Source organism: Thermochaetoides thermophila (assembly GCF_000221225.1).
Source record: "Thermochaetoides thermophila DSM 1495 unplaced genomic scaffold scf7180000011822, whole genome shotgun sequence".
In the NCBI taxonomy this organism is placed as follows: Eukaryota; Fungi; Ascomycota; class Sordariomycetes; order Sordariales; family Chaetomiaceae; genus Thermochaetoides; species Thermochaetoides thermophila.
Genome location: NW_006383038.1, coordinates 2,543,957 through 2,559,562, shown reverse-complemented (window position 1 = coordinate 2,559,562; position 15,606 = coordinate 2,543,957). Strand labels below are relative to the sequence as shown.

At 53.7% G+C, this 15,606-nt stretch overlaps 5 protein-coding genes across 5 annotated transcripts; 1 reads left to right on the top strand and 4 right to left on the bottom strand.

Annotated features, from left to right (window-relative positions):
* Positions 1-43: 43 nt before the first annotated feature.
* Positions 44-904, bottom strand: CTHT_0071430 (60S ribosomal protein eL34; the record flags this gene model as incomplete). The annotated part of the gene is made up of 3 exons (XM_006697350.1): positions 44-241; positions 638-761; positions 867-904. 3 exons carry the CDS (start codon positions 902-904, stop codon positions 44-46), a joined length of 360 nt encoding a protein of 119 aa, XP_006697413.1.
* A 580-nt stretch (positions 905-1,484) lies between these two features.
* CTHT_0071420 (uncharacterized protein) lies at positions 1,485-2,060 on the bottom strand (the record flags this gene model as incomplete). The annotated part of the gene is made up of 3 exons (XM_006697349.1): positions 1,485-1,696; positions 1,762-1,825; positions 1,896-2,060. The coding sequence occupies 3 exons, from the start codon at positions 2,058-2,060 to the stop codon at positions 1,485-1,487; spliced, it is 441 nt and encodes a 146-aa protein (XP_006697412.1).
* A 2,077-nt stretch (positions 2,061-4,137) lies between these two features.
* On the top strand, positions 4,138-5,679 carry CTHT_0071410 (uncharacterized protein; the record flags this gene model as incomplete). Its single annotated transcript, XM_006697348.1, has 1 exon — positions 4,138-5,679. The coding sequence occupies one exon, from the start codon at positions 4,138-4,140 to the stop codon at positions 5,677-5,679; it is 1,542 nt and encodes a 513-aa protein (XP_006697411.1).
* A 1,996-nt stretch (positions 5,680-7,675) lies between these two features.
* CTHT_0071400 (uncharacterized protein) lies at positions 7,676-9,626 on the bottom strand (the record flags this gene model as incomplete). Its single annotated transcript, XM_006697347.1, has 6 exons — positions 7,676-7,712; positions 7,793-8,601; positions 8,738-8,902; positions 8,954-9,289; positions 9,353-9,502; positions 9,612-9,626. 6 exons carry the CDS (start codon positions 9,624-9,626, stop codon positions 7,676-7,678), a joined length of 1,512 nt encoding a protein of 503 aa, XP_006697410.1.
* A 4,164-nt stretch (positions 9,627-13,790) lies between these two features.
* Positions 13,791-15,059, bottom strand: CTHT_0071390 (copper chaperone for superoxide dismutase 1 (sod1)-like protein; the record flags this gene model as incomplete). The annotated part of the gene is made up of 4 exons (XM_006697346.1): positions 13,791-14,386; positions 14,569-14,646; positions 14,719-14,848; positions 15,036-15,059. The coding sequence occupies 4 exons, from the start codon at positions 15,057-15,059 to the stop codon at positions 13,791-13,793; spliced, it is 828 nt and encodes a 275-aa protein (XP_006697409.1).
* Positions 15,060-15,606: the final 547 nt, after the last annotated feature.

The window sequence follows — 15,606 nt, the reverse complement described above, 5'->3', positions numbered from 1 at the left end:
ATCAGCCCCGCCTGAGACCAATACCAAGAAGAAAAGCATTTATTTATTTCTTAGAAGCCTTCTTCTCGGCCTGGCTCTGCTCCTTCAGCACCTTCTTGACAATCTTCTGCTCCTCAATGAGGAAAGCCCGGATAATGCGGTCGCGGACGCAGTTACCGCACCTCGAGCCACCGTATGCGCGCTGGACGGTCTTCTTAGGCTTAGAGATGGTGGCGTACTCGCGCGGACGAAGAGCAGGGATCTGCAGAAAGAAGAGCCAGTCAGCACATCGCAGTCCAACGCTTGCTTCCTTTCATGTGGGACGGCAGGTGACAAGTTCGGGACCAAGCTGAGGAGAGGTTTGTCGGATGAGTCGACTACCGACATGCCGCTACGTTGTCGCGTCGCAATATCGTCGTAGCGTGATGGAACTGTCGCGGCTATTGTTCGTCTCCCATTCTCGAATTTGTCATATTTTGTCATCCGGCGCAACCTGGGGTATGAATTTTGGGTTCGTCGAGACGCAAGTTGTGGCGAATTGTGTGCTTTTGGAGTGTCGCTCATTCGGCATCCTTGCTAATCCCCAGAAAAACTTCCCTCTCCAGCCTGGTCCCTTCTCCCGTCTCCTCCTTCGTGATTGAGAAGTAGATTAACTTACACCCGGGAGCTTGATGCCACAGTCGCCGCACTTGGGGGCAGTGCCGCGCTTCTTGATGTGCAGAACACGCAGCTGGCCGCCAGGAGTCTTGATCACACGCGTCCGGTTGGACGTGGTGTTATAGCTGCAAGGAAATCTGCGTTAGTCGCTCTGTCCGTCTCTCAGTGTTTCTTTTGCCTGCCCAATCCCAAGGAAAAACTTGACAGAGTCGAAATTGAAGAAAACTCACGGGTTCCGGCGACGGTAGGTGACTCGTGTGGGGGCCATTTCTGCGGTGTTGTCGTCCCTGACGTGATGGTTTCCGTCGACTCGATCACGATGTGCGAGATGGATGAATTTTGAGGTCTCGATAGGAAATTTCTGTGTGGGCGCACAATCCAAGCCCCACCCTTCCCGATTGGAAAGGGTTGGTTGGCACTTGGCGGGGAAAGAGGGACCAGCTGGCAAGCCGGCAACGGCTAGATTCGCTTATGTAAGCATAGTTCCCTGGCTGTGGCTGACGGGGAACTTTTGCTTGAAAAGGCAGAATCGCACCCATGACGGTGATCATCGAACGTCCCGAGTATGTTCGGGCTTTGAACAGCAATCCTCATAAGTAATCGATGTCCTCACGGTAACGAGAACATATGTTTTCTCGGTCTTTGCATTCAGTTTTATTAAGCAGATCACAAAGGACTAACACTATGGCGAATAAGCCGGCCGTTTACGATCCGGGAAACCAGTCCGTCGGCCTATCGTGGGATAACGATGCTCTCTCCCTTAAACGCCAGAACGCCAGCTAACCCTTAAGAACCCGAGACCGGAAGAAACACCCAGAAAATCCGTAAGAAACTCCGCAAGATTCGAATCACTGATCAACTCGCCGGCGCTTTCGATTCATGTCGGCCCAGTCGGGGTGTTCACTCGCTCGCCAGCTCTTGATGCCTTTCGGGTTCGTCGCTTGACTCTGGTTTGCTCGAGCGAAGGTGCCATTTGCCTTTTCCAACGATTCTACGAAGCCGGCGATTTCCTTTCGGCAGTTCTCGACAGCTTGCGCGTATGCGGCAAATGCGGCCTCACCTATGGTCACAGGGTTCTGTGAGTTGAAGGTTGCTAGCCCAGTGGATCTTGACAGCACGACTTACGGGAGCGAGGCTTGGTTTTCATTGCTCCTAGCATCCGTAGGAGTGCTGAACGAAGGCTCATCAACTGCGTGACAAAAAGGTCAGAGTGATAAGCGCTTCTCCACTGTAGTCCAGGTTTCGTTAGCCGTACTTACCTGAAGATGCAGCTGGTCCAGCTCGTAGAGTGAATCCTCGAGCTGGTCCTCCTGTTGTAGACCGCCCCCAAAGCCATTATCCGCAACCGGCATCGGCGCAGCTGGAGCTGCTACTGTCGCTGTTGTCTGCTTGTTGGGCGGCATGGTGTTGGAGGCGGTGGACATGTTGGCCGTCCGGGCCAGGGGCTGATCGAGATGAGCAGAAACAAACGGAGATCAATCAAGCTGGATGGATTATGTAAGCCGTAGACGTGCAGCAGTTGTTCCCGAGATCAGAGCCAGGGCGAGCGATCAATGGCAGCCGGCCAACGAGTGGATGGCGGTTTACGCCTGTTGCCCATTTCACAGCGCTACACCGCGGCCTTGTATCATCGGATGAAGGTGGTATGTGAGCGCGTCGCGCGGTTGGCCCCACTGAGCCGGAGCGGCGGGCGCTGCGGGCTGGCAGCAGCCCGCCGCGGGCAGGACCAGCCAAGGCCACGCAAAGACCAAGGCCCGGGGTGGGTTTAGGGTGGGGCCAGAGGCTCAGCGGAAAATTGCCCAGTGGGGCCGTGGCCCACCAGAAGAAGCCAGTTGTGGCTGATGCTCTGTTCGATCGGGTGACCAGCGACTGCAGTGGCAGCACCAGCATCAGCGGCGACCTCCAGGCCGAGCGATCACTGCCCACCCAGACAGCCCAGAACCACAGCGGGCACAGCTGGGCAAGGAGCTTGGGCCAGCTGCTTGATCTGGGAGTTCTCCTTTCTGCTTTCACCTCGGGCAAGAAGCACGACCGGCAACCAGCGTCCAGCGTCCGACAGGCAAACAGCACCCAGCACCTGCCCGCAGGCGCACAGCTTCGAGCGAAAAAGAAATTGCCATTGCAGGCAGCCAAGGCCCAGGCCGAGCAGCTGGAGCAGCAACACAGTCTTTTTTTCGATTTTTTCGCTCGCTTGCAGATTCTATCGAGACAATCCACCAACCAAAGGTCTTAGTGACCCCTACTGAGTCCAACGCCCCCCCGGTGACCCTGGACGCGACAGCGAACAGGGCCGCGAATGCGAATATTCCATTGCGCTGCCATACCATACACTACCACTGCCCTCTTGCACCCGAATTCCAGTTGTTCGAGTCTCGTGTCGGGCCACTTTAGGTTGAGAAGGGCGCAGAGATTCGGCTTCTCGTTTTTTACTTTGCGGTCCGCAGTCTGTCATCCTTCCCAATTCCAAAAATTTCCGGGCACATCGCGAGCGCGCTTTTCGATCGGCCGCACGCGACTCTTGTTCTTCTGCCCTCCGGGGCCCAGGTCAGGCTCCGGACTCTCTGCCACTTCCTCCCTATTGTTTTCAGCAACAATAGCAGCAATAGGGCGTCGTGCGATCTCGCGCACTCTTGTTCGCACTGGACGCGCGCTGTGGTCGCCTGACTTGACCTTCCCGCTTTTCATTACGGATACAAGTACGAGGTACAACCTGGAGCCTGCATCTTACACCTTCCAGGCCGTCACGTATACTCCCTCCCTCCTGCCCTTTCTCCAGCGCTTCTTTTACCTCCCTTTACCGTTTGCCCCCTTCTGCACCTGGCCGCCTGTGCTGCCGTCCAGCCAGCTGCTGCCAGTCTCCAGCCTCCATTCAGGTTCTGCGTTTGCCCTCTCCATTCTCGTTTCTCCATCCATTTGCAGGTCCTGTCTCCGCTCTTCATCCAAGCGCTGCACAGCGGCATTGATTCGAAATCGCACTGGATCACAGCACAGTGTTTCCCACTGGGCCTGTGCCGTGTCACTCCGACATTCTTCACTGTCCAACCCACCCTCCATCCACAGCAGCAGCAGCAGCAGCAGCAGCAGCAGGAGCAGCAGTAGCAGCAGCGTCCCTGCCTGCCCAGCTATCTGTTACCTACTGACTTGACTTGACCTGCGACCAACAATCAAGCACCTATACCCAGCATAGGTAGCATCCGCTTTTACCGCTTACCTGTTAGGTACCTTACGCATTAACTGCCCAGCGCCGTGCGCTGCGCGACCTTCCAGGTTACCGTCGGTCGCGCATTACTTTCCTAGCCCGCTGCCTTGCCTATCTGCGGATCGCCGGATAGCTGCCACCTGCTACCAGCCAGCCGTGCCAGCCGTCGGCGGCATCGCCCTCACACACAGCAGCTTCACAGCATCGCAGTTTCGCAGCGCGCATCGCCTCGCCTCGCTTCGCCTCACCTCACATCGCATCACATCGCATCGCCAATTCCCATCTGACCTGAGGCTGTTGTCATGGACGCCGCAGGTGCAGCCGCTTCCTCTCAGGCCCAGGCGCGCCCTCGCAAGCGCCCTCGCACGACGCGCGTTTCGGAAGCCGGAAATACTGCTGCCACGGCTCCAGGCCCGCTTGGCCCCGTCGCACAAGCCGCACAGGGCTGGGGTCCCGCCACCGTCGCGACCAGTCATCATGGCCAGGCCGTGCGCGCTTCGGTCGACACCGTGCATCCTCACGCACCTCAACAGCCTACCTTCTCGCAGCAGCTCGATGCTCGATCCCACCAGGTTGCCGAGCCCGACTCATTGATGAACGGCTACAGCGCCCCGCAGCATACCCAGTACCCGGACTCGCAATCCACGCTTGCCCAAGCCTCGCAGCCCGACACCTCGGGCTTGACCAGTTTGAGCGCCCTTGCCGGCGACCACCATCAACAACACCAGCACGCCGGCCACGGTCCGCCGCACCATCAGGTCCAGCATCAACAACCAACACATCCACACCAACAGCACCAGCAACAGCAACGCGCCGCCGCTGCCTCAGCTGCCAGTAAGCAAGACTCCCGAGTCCTGTTCCAGCAACAGCAGCAGTACGGCGCGGCCCATCCCTCCGAGGCGTCTTCCGCCGCCGCCGTGGCGAGCTCCTCATCTGCGGCCGGCTACAACCTGTCGGCCTGGACCGTGAATACGACCACGTCGAGTCCCGCTCCCCCACAGCCCGCGCCCGCGCCAGCTCCGGCGCCATCCTCTATGCCTCCTCAGTCGCCCGCCCTGGGCTCGACCACCACTACAACGGCGGGCCTGGCGCCGCCCCCCGAGGGTATTTACCGCTCGTTCGAGGACCTGCTTGCCTCTGTTCAGCGCACAGCGAAGGAGCAAGGTTATGGCATCGTGAAGCTTCGTGCTAGCAACTATCGTGACGGCAAGCCGACGCGTTATGACCTGGTTTGTGACCGTGGTGGTGTCAAGTACAGCAGCACGGCGAAGAAACGGAACCCGAGTACGCGCAAAGTCGACTGCCCGTGGCGCGCAAAAGCTGTGTGTGAAGTTAGTCTTGGACACCAGTGGCGTTTTGCGGTGCAGGAAGCCCGCCATAATCACGAGGCCCGTATCCCCGCCGCCGTACCCGGTCAAGAAAACACGCCTGTTGCCCAGAGCATCCGGAGTCTTACTAACAAAGTGGACCGTATGGCTCATGAGGTTCAGCAAGGCTTCACTCGGATCGAGCAAATGCTCGTGGCGCGTCTGGAAAACATCGAGAAGCGTCTTGAGGCTCTTGAGAGCGGTCGCTCTGCCGCTGCTGCTGCGGCCGGCATGCTCGGCGGTCCCGGTAATGCAGTTCCCCAGATGGGCGGTCCTCCCAGCATGCCGCCCGCCAATATGGGCGGTGCCAGCAGCTTAGGCAACGGCTCCCTCGCCAATGGCGGCATGCAGCCGCTTGTTGATAGTCGTCTGAGCGGCGTTGAAAGCCGTCTGTCGCAGATGGAGCCCCGCAGCCTGGACGGTTTGCAGATGATGGATGACGACGCCGGCCGGCTGTCGATGATGGTTAACTCTTAGAAGGGTTTGCCGGGTAATATGGCAGAGGATGGGGCTGTTGGCCAGTTGGCTCCGGAAAACGGATAATGAAGGGCTGCTTGCTCCTTTGGAGCAAAGTTAATCGGTCAACCACCGGTTGCTTGAGCACACACCTATTAGTCTCAGCTGCCTGAGTTGAGAGACATCGTACACAGTTGTCCGTCGGCCTCAACTTAATCGGCAACAGCTTGACACTTGTCAACATCCCCACTAACCCTTCTGCAACGTCAGCCTTAGTCTGCGCCGGCAGGTCAGCCAGCTATTTTGGTCAAGCTAATTAATAGCACCATCACCCGCATGGAGGGTTCATCTGGGGGCGCTCGTCGCATGGTTGCGATAGTGATTGCTAGTACTATTTACAACATTGGGAATCGGAACTGGGGATACAGAATTGAAAGCTGACAGGTTCAGACTTTTTTTATAACTGCCTTGTTATTGATGAACCTGTACAAGCTGGATCTGTTGGACAATGCCGGTATCGTCGTTATCAGCCCTCATATGCCTTTCTTACTGGTCGGTTTTCTTCGGGATTGGGAGATTCAGTCACTCCCAAGGAAATTAACGAGAGCTAATTCTACCAACTGTATATCTTAACTACTTTACTAGGTTACTTTTTCCTTTTCTACCTGATTCTCTTCCCTTTCCTGGTTTGGTTCGTTCTGTTTTTTTTTTTTCATTAACGGCGTTAAGGATTGGGATAACCGTGTGTTAACTTGGTTTTTAGCTCTGAATGTGTGTCTATGTGTGTGTGTATGTGTGTATGTGTATGTGTGTGTGTGTGTGTGTGTGCGTGTGTGTGTTATGTAATTCAAATCTCTTTTCTTACCTCCTCTCAGTTTTGCTTTCTGGTTGGGGCTTTCTGAATTTGATACTGGTCTGCCTGGGTGGTGGCTTTTTTTAAAAAAAAGTACCGATATATATATATATATATATATAGCATCAGTGTTGTCCTCCATTCTTTGTCCCGTCTATCAGACATTCTCCTGCTCTATTGTCCTTCTCAGTCACTTTAACGGACCAGGGGGAAGAGAACGTGAGGAAGTTGGAACAAATGGATTAGAACATAAGACATGGGGTGACAAAAGGTTCTTGCCATCTGTCTTTCACCACTTCGGTACTTGCTCTAATATTCTTCTCTAGGTGGGATAGAGTGCAGTCTCAGCCAGCTAGTAGCCTCATCTCGCCAGCTCTTACAATGCTGTCTTTCACTTCGTATTACAAAGACCTACTCTACCTGCCTTAACCCGACTTTTCCCTCTTAGTACTTGTAGATGACACCGCCCGAACAGTGGGAAAGGACATAGAAAGAATCACTGGCTAAATTTTGGGAAACTGGCTCTATGCACGTGTGTGATAACCGGTGGCGTACTGATATCGACTCCTCTCCCCGAACTCTCCTAGAGTTTTAGCACTCTTGGAAGTTCGTGTGCTGGAGATTGAGTCACTTATGTTCTGGACAACCAAAGGAATAGCCCTACATCCCCCGGAATTATAGATCGAAAAATTGAATATTTTGAGAACCGTAGCCCGAGATGATATGTATTATACCACAGAAACGCCACAGCTCCGTGCCTCTTGACTCTTCTTTAATGATGCATCCAGAAAGTCCAACTAAAATGTGCGGGGAGATAATCAGAACAAAAAGCTGATAAAACGGTGGGCAGTGGATGGGTGTTGGGCCATGTTAGTAACGCTCCTGTGCTTCAACTCCCGTTGTTTTCACTGGTGTTGTATCGTGCCGTGTCCAGAGGCAAGATCAGGTAGGTATCGCAATCATATATATGAAGAAGATAGGTGGTTCCGATCCAACCGCCGTTTCCGTCCCTCATTACTTCGTAAAAAAAAAAAAATAGCTTAAAACATAACAAGCAAACCGAGCTCAACCTTGACTGCCTGCTGTCGGCCGAGTTGGGGTATCTAAAAAGGGAAACGAATGAAGGTTGATGTGTTGATGTTGGAGTTGTGGTTGGGAACCGTCTCACCGGTGAAACAGCTCATAGTTCTTGGATCCAGATCTATTATCTTGTTAACAAGGCCAATTCCTGTCACAAGATGAGTGACAAAAGTACTCACCTCCAGTTTGCCTGTATCAGACCTATTTCTTCGCGCTTCCTTCTTAACGCTGTCCATCACCATATCCAAATCATCCTGGTCGCCCATGGTGATCATCTCACCCTCCGGATTGTCCTCATCCTTGACCTTAATCTTGAACTTCCTTCGGAGCTGGAACTTCTCCTGGATCTTCTGTACCAGGTCTGGGAATGCGATTGCCGGACCAACGACAACGTACCGCACATCTCCAGCATGGACCTTGACACGCACGGTTCGCATGGTTTGCCGTGATGACCCTCTCCTCGAGCTACCCGATGTCACTGATGGCGGGGCTGCCGGTCTGCGGTTCGTCACCATCTCGAACTCACCCTCATCGATCGATGCGTCATCGTAATCGCTGGCGTCATCCTCTTCCTCTTCGATGTACCTGTTGGTCTGCGCACGGCTACCAACACTCCGCTGTGAACGGCTGTTGCGAGACCCGCTGCCGCCTTGGTACATGTCGTACAGGTCGTCGGCCACGTAGGCATCCTCTTCTTCGTCACGCCTCCTCCTCGGCGGGGGAGCCTCACTGCGCTGGGAGAAGCTGCGGGAGGGGGCTGCCGAGGCAGAACGGGCTACGCGCGGACGGGGTACATCGTCGGGGGACGAACGCTCGTAACGGTCGTTGGAGCGCACCTTTTCGAGATTGAGGCGACCAGGTACTGGCTTAGGTCCGTTGCGAACTGAGGCACCACGGCTGATCTGGGAGGCCTTGTCGCTTTCGGGAGGGGGGTTGGGGGGAAGACGTTGCGGTTGTTTGGTGGTTCCGATTGCTGTCTTCTGCTTGAGAGACCAGGTTTGACGAGATTGCTGGCAGCGAATGAAAGAGACTCTTTGGGCCTGTCATCCTTGGCGGTGCCGTTTCCGAGCTGGTTACAGGTCAGAGAAAGGAATTTCGAACGGGAATCATGACAAATGAAATGAGTTGACTCACGACGGGACTCACCCCCTTAGCCAGTTCTGCGCCCGCAAAGCCGGTAAAGGCATTGGCACGGTCAGAGGCGGCAACCAGGCGGGCCTTGCCCAGGTAGTCCTTCTGTTGAAGGTTTCTGACCTTGGCTTCATTGGGTCTGTAGACAACACCGACGGGGATCGAGAAGACCGTGTAGCCCTGGCATACTGTTAGCTGAATTCTGCAACACCAGTCCGGCTCTCAACGCACCTTGGCCTCATCCCGGATTGCGTCATCGATCACATTATGATCCTCAACCACCTTCTCCTTAGCAGCATATTGCAAATCTTGCATACCAGCATCCATCTGCTCGAGATATATGTAGCAGAGACCACGGTTAAACAGGACCTCGCATGAATAGAGCTTGAACAGCAGACCCAGCTGCGAGTAGTCGATCAAGGTGTTGCCACGGAGGTATAGCAGAGTGTCGTTGAAGTTGGCCAAGGCTTCCTCGAAGTCACCGAGCAGGAAGTTGGAAACGCCCTCCTGGAAATAGGCGACGGCTAGGTATTGATCGAGCTTGATGGCGCGCTGATAGCATTCGACCTACGACAGTCATCAGTATTGGGAACCTTAGTGCAGTGCGGGGCAACTGTTGTTGGTGCCTACAGCTTTTTCATGCTCGCCCAGCGTCGCGTGGATTACGCCCATGTTGAACCAGATCTTGGACGTGTCCGCGATCTTCTCAAATGTCTTGAGCGCCTCGTCGAACTCATTGTTGTCGTAGTACTTGAGAGCCTCGACCCATGTTTCGATTTCCTATGTGCCATCAAAGTCTTGTGTAAGCCATCAGAATTGTCGATCTTTGCCTGTCTCCGCCACATCCACATCCATCCACTTGGACAGTGGGGGTCGGTCCTTCACTCACCTGTTTTAGCGACATTTTGCTGGCTGTGTCTCCTCAAGGGCGGCTGCTGCAAAAGTCTGTCAACGAAGCCAGTCTCTTGCGGCCCAAGAAGGACTGGTTACGATGTTTGGACAAAGTCGCGATGCTCCTGGTGGCAACGAGCAGCCAAAAGGCGTGGGTCGTAGTGCAGATTGTGCGTCAGACGCCCCAGGATGTGCGTACAGAGAGGGGTCGAATGGCCTTTTAAGAGGCTGCGACAGGGGTTCAACGTGAGCTGTGCTGGGTGGGCGGCAAGCGCAGCAGGGGGGCTGGCACAGAGTGATGGAGCCAGCGGGTGCCCTGGACGTGACGGGTGGCAGCCAGCCAGCAATCAGTGGGTGGTGCCAGTGGATGCCCAGTGGACGTGCGGGTGATGGAAGGTGTGGATGGAAAACGGTTCGATTTCCCCGCTCCCCTCTAGTTGCCAGGTCTCCTCGTGGCACACACACAATCCAATTGCCTTCGTCTGCAGCTCTCCGCAGCTTTCCGACTCCGTTAGCACAAACCTAAAATAAATCTGGCCAAGACAGCCGTGAAAATGAATGGGCGAAGGGCGGCAGCAAAGGCCGAGGGATGGCAAGCTCTTGGAACTAGCGGCGACTTGGCACCAACGTCCAGCCACTACTACCGTTGCTCTCCGTCCGGTGATGTCCAGTGACCTGCAGCTGGAGTCGCCGATGACGAGTACCCGCCTTCGTTTTCGGGATCAGTCACGTCGCTTCGGTCTCTTTCGCTCTGTTCCTGGCGGTTGTTTCCAGCAGCACCATGCACCAGTACGGCACGGGTTGATTCCGGCTCTCTGGGTTGCCCTTGTCTGCCCACGATCGTTGATGAAGTCCAATTATTAGATTAAGAACGTGGAGACTTAATATTTACGGTAGATATGTGATACCGTGCTCTTGAACTCGTTCGTGATCTCTCGACTGGCTGAAAGGAGCGGCCAATGTTGGTTCTCGAGGGAGTGAGTAAGAGCTCGAGAGAATAGGAAAGGAAAAGAGTGACCGGGATCAATGACTGAGGCACGAGAAAGGACAATAACAACGAAAACAGACAAAGCGGGATTAGATCCTTTTACTCGAGCTGAGATCTCGGAGGCTCGCGACGTAAACAGGCAAGCAACCTCCTCTGGTCTTGTTCAGGACGGCCAGAATTGGGGAGCTGATCATGCAGGTCCACAAGGGAGGAACACTTGCTGTTACCTGGCTGGCTAGGTTTGACTGGGACAGCTGGCACAGTTCACCTCGTCCGTTCTTGAACGTGTTTCTAGACAGGGACTTTGTTACACATTGACAGGGGCACACCCTCGTCAACATAAAACGATGGCAGCAGTGCGGGATCAAAAGCATTAGGCCGTAAATTGTACGAAAAAAAAAGAAACGAGACAGAAAAGAAAGAAACCCGAGACGTTTTAGCATGTAAACAGGACTATATGATACCCAGGCGCCTGTCAGTGTTCAGGGAGACGGGGGGATCTGGTTTGTCTGGTTTAGGTCAGGTATCAGGTATCTAGGACAGCCGCTCTCCAAGCCTCTACAATCTTGAGGTTCGACAGACAGCTGCCAAAGAAACACAGCGACGGCTCGTAAGCCTTCAATCGAATGTTTTCCGAGCCGGTGTCGAACCATCGGGATAAGCCATGCATATTCTTCTGTGAAGATAGCACAGACACACCCGCAGAGGTCTGGGCAAGAATCAACCTCTCCCAAACATGAGCGATTGCAGTGAACCCCCCTGTCCACCGCTGCCGGATCAATGCGAGACGGATGGTACAGCGCCCGCTCCTCATCTAGCTCTAAGGATTGAAAGCCATGTGCTTGTTAGCCGAAGTTGTAACAGCGAGTATTACATCACCGCTTCTACAATTAACATACCACCATCCCCTCTTGTGAGAAACGATACTACGTACGTACTTGCGTCCTGGTCGCTGGGGTTTGCTTAGCCATATCTTGCCCCACCTTCCAAACTACAGCCGTCCTTCTTGCACTAAATCGCTAGGTTTTGTCTGCCTTAACGAGCCATGAGCTATCCCCTATACGCATAACACACGGCTCAACAAAATCGAATCCGCCGAAGACGGAGCGATCCTGGACTCCGTGGAACCCATCAGCCAAAGACTCAAAGGCTGGCCATAAGACTTGGCCGTGAAAAGGGGTCAATGCAAAAGTGATCGACTGTCACAGAAAGCGCAAAAACTGCTGTCTCCCGCGAATCAAGTTCGTTTTTCTCATGCGCCAAGAGTCTCCAAGACTGAATGCTTGATCCCTGATTGGGCTACTATGCCTGGGTGGGCCGGTGCGGCAACCGCCGGTGCGTTGCAGGGCGGTTAAAAGTTACAAGATAGGCTGGTAACTGTGTCACGGTTGTACCTTTCAACTTCGTGCCCGAGATTATGGCCGGTGACAGAGAAAATATGTCGGGTATTGATAACGTAGGGCTATATTACCTACAGTCAAGACATCGTATGCAAGAGATTTGTGTCTACAGTGAATGATTTTTTGCAGAGTACTTAAGAAACAACGAAAACATATGATTTCTAGCCCAGCTCAGGCGCCAAAACAGTTATTTTTCAAGTCCCCACATCATCCTCTGAGCAACCTCGCAGCTCCCACATACCCGCCGAGATCATCTCAACTTCAGCAACGCTGCAGACGCTAATTATACGAAATCCGAACTCCGTGTCCATTCAGGGTTGGAAAGGTATAACTTTAGTATGTGAATGTGATAGTGACAGCGTCCAACAACATCAGGCCATCACAGATTTATTTCTGGACATTGATTTCTCTTGGCTCAACCCCAGGGTTAGAGAGGGTGATAGCTGGTGGCCCAGGAGGCTCAAACGGGCCCATACCATGCCCTCGGCAGTCACTTAACCACACCATGTGTACAGATGCGCCTTTGGGTTACAGTCGGAGTTGACTGCTAGCCCGTGGGGTGTATCACTATTCATCCGAAGCTGGCATGGCTCTAGAAGAGAGCTTGGAAGGTACATACTCCAACATCACGACCATGCATCCTCAGCTGAGAGGTCTTAGCCGCAGTATCTTAACTGTACCTGAGCTATTGTCTCTAACTTGAGGGCTTGGGAAAAAACAATCCACCCAAAACAACTGTCACTGCAAGTTTTCGAGACATGTGCAAATGTTGATTTTTCACGTGTAACTCGGCAATCTCCCAATCCACTTTGCCATCGTTTCTCATGCTTGAGCCTAGCAGAAGTCTACCCAAGCTCAATTCAAGGTCTAGACCCATGCGAAGGGGAACAAAGATTGGGCTTTGCCAAGAGACCGGGATCGCTTCTGTACGAGGACTGATACAGGAGCGGCCCGGTCTCAACTAGTGTAGCAGGCCGGGGGGTGTTTGCCGGGGGATAGGGTCATGCCCAGGTCGCAACCTCACATGTCTTCAACGCCCAGGTGTAGTTTCTGATCCAAGTCAGCGTAAACACACATGTTTGATTAGATTCAACAAGATCTGCAGGACGAGATTAGTTCATCAACTTTTCCTCAATGCCATTAACGACCGGAAAGTTGAGAGTGAAGCTCCAAAAACTACGGGAAGAAACAGCACAATGAGCACTCGTCCGAGTTACACGGCTTCATGCGAAATTTTCCTAGGTCACAATGTTAGAGCTTGGTGTCCCGTCGTTTTCCCTACCCGTAGTCTCGTCTCAACTTTTCGTCCTCTCCCCCTTGGCTGCCACCTTGTTGTGCAATGGCTTCCCAAGGGCATGGCCGGAGTGGAGCCATAGGGCTCGAAGCTGACCCCTGAGCTGGGATTGTTGCTCCATGATGAAAATCACTGCACTAAACTTCGAACAAGCTTCTTTTTGTCTATTCCGTCCAGGTGCATGAAAAAATTTCCTACGATCGAGATCGTAGATTGACTGTTCCCCAGTTTCAGGCTGATGGCCCTCAGGCCGTCGAGGCCCCCATCTCATGGTTGCCCTGACACCTGACAAACCCAATCTGTTTTGATTTAGCATCTGATCCCATGAACCTGGACACCCAGAGTAAGCTTATCACGTAGGTAGCATGCACGTATGAACAAGCAATCGCCGCAATTGCCATATGGCTGCAGCTGTCTTGATCATCCCAAACGAAACAGCACACCTTCCCTATATCCTTCTCTTAATGATGCCACCATCACCACTCTTTCCGTCTTTCACAGCATCCCCTTCTTGACCTCATCCCTCCTCTCCTCCCACAGAGTCTTGCCCGTGCATGAGCACACTGTCTTGTCGTTATCCCACACACCCGCGCTACGTGCGATGACACCAACAACGGTATCCTCCGAATTCTGCAACCCCTCCTGACCATGCTCTTCCTGCCGTGATACCACCAACGCCCGGCCAATCACCTCCCACACCTGGAACGGCTTGTTCAAGAACACGGTGCCGTACCCGTTCGGGCCAACCTCCACGGTACCTAGGAAGCCGCGCGGGGTGCTCTGCTTTTGGCTGTCACCGTTCGTGACTTCCTGATCTGGCGCAAGTGATGACCACACCGGTCCCGTGGACGTCACTCCGTCCGTGAGGTTGCCAGTCTGCCGAATTGTGGCCCGGTAGGTGCCTGGAGGGACACCGCGGACGGTCAAGTCGACCAGGGTCTCTGTTGGGCTGACCTGGACCATGCGTGCCAGGCCCCGGACCAGGCGCTTGTTTACCCAGATGCCGTTGGGGGTGAGCTCGGCCCCGGCTGAGGAGTCTGCTTGTTCATCTGCGCCGTGATGGTAGGTCTCTAGTATGCTTACTGCGGCACCTGGAATAGGGGGTTAGGGGAAGAACTGATATGAGCGGACATGTCCATGCCGGAGACTAATGGCAGGATGGTGGATAGGGCTCGGATCAGGACTAATTCCGCTGCTTCGTGGATTGTGATCATTTGTGGTTTGGGAGAAGAAATAAGGGGGTTTAAGACAAGGCCAAGTCCAAAGCACTTACTGTTTGAGGTCCCCGAGCCTCGTAAGATGGCATCCCTCCCGGTATCTTGGATCGCCTTCACGATAGCCGAGGGCGCAGCTGCATGTCATCAAAGTTTGTTATCAGTACCACACCCCATTCATATGGTAAGTGGAAGGATAGGTGATGTACCTGTTCCCTCGATAGAAACCAACTGATCCTTCACGTTGGTTTCGACCTTGAGGATACCAGGAAGCTTGTACAAGGCGTTTGTGATGTCTTTGGCACACCCATCGCAGGTCATAGGCACTGCGAAAAGGGTCTGTTTCAGGTTTTGTGAGCCTTCCTGGTTCCCGAGTCTTTGCTTGAATATGCCAAGAATGAACGGACAAGAAGTGGGATGAGCATGAAACAACAAGGGGAGGATTCTCGCCAGAGAGAGACATAAGGACGATAATATCATCTGCATTCTGACTGATTTCATCAGGAGAAACAGATGGGTGACTGACCTGGAAAGGAGTTGTGGTAGCCATGTTGTTGGAGTTGGTTCGTGGCAGCGGTTGGTGATGTACTTGGAAGAGACTTCGCTTCTGATACCAAGCGTATGAACCGGCAGATGCAATGAGAGCCAAGCCCGAGATATTGAATATGGAGCGTGAGGTGAATCTCAAGTTTAGATGCATCAATGGACTGGTCCCTGAGTGAACAAGAAACAAAAGAAAACTCAAAGACAGGAAAATCAGAAACAAGCCGGCTGTCTCCGAGATATTATCTTAAAAAGACACCAATACACTCAGGTGGTTCCAAGGGATAAAAAAACAGACGATTGGCTTTGCGATGCTGCAGTTTGCTTTGAAATCCAATGGATCAACACTTTGAGATCCTGCTCCGCTGCTCGGCTCCCATCGCGGGGTCTTGACGGTCGATGCGGGGCAGATGAGATGCCAAGAATCCAGGGTCCTCTGGCGGGTTCACCCAAGCTCCCGGCTGGACGAAGACTCCTGCAGCACACATGTGGCGCATTAACAGTGGCGCAACGGCCGATTTTTCCACGATGAGGCTTGGCTCCATCGAACATCG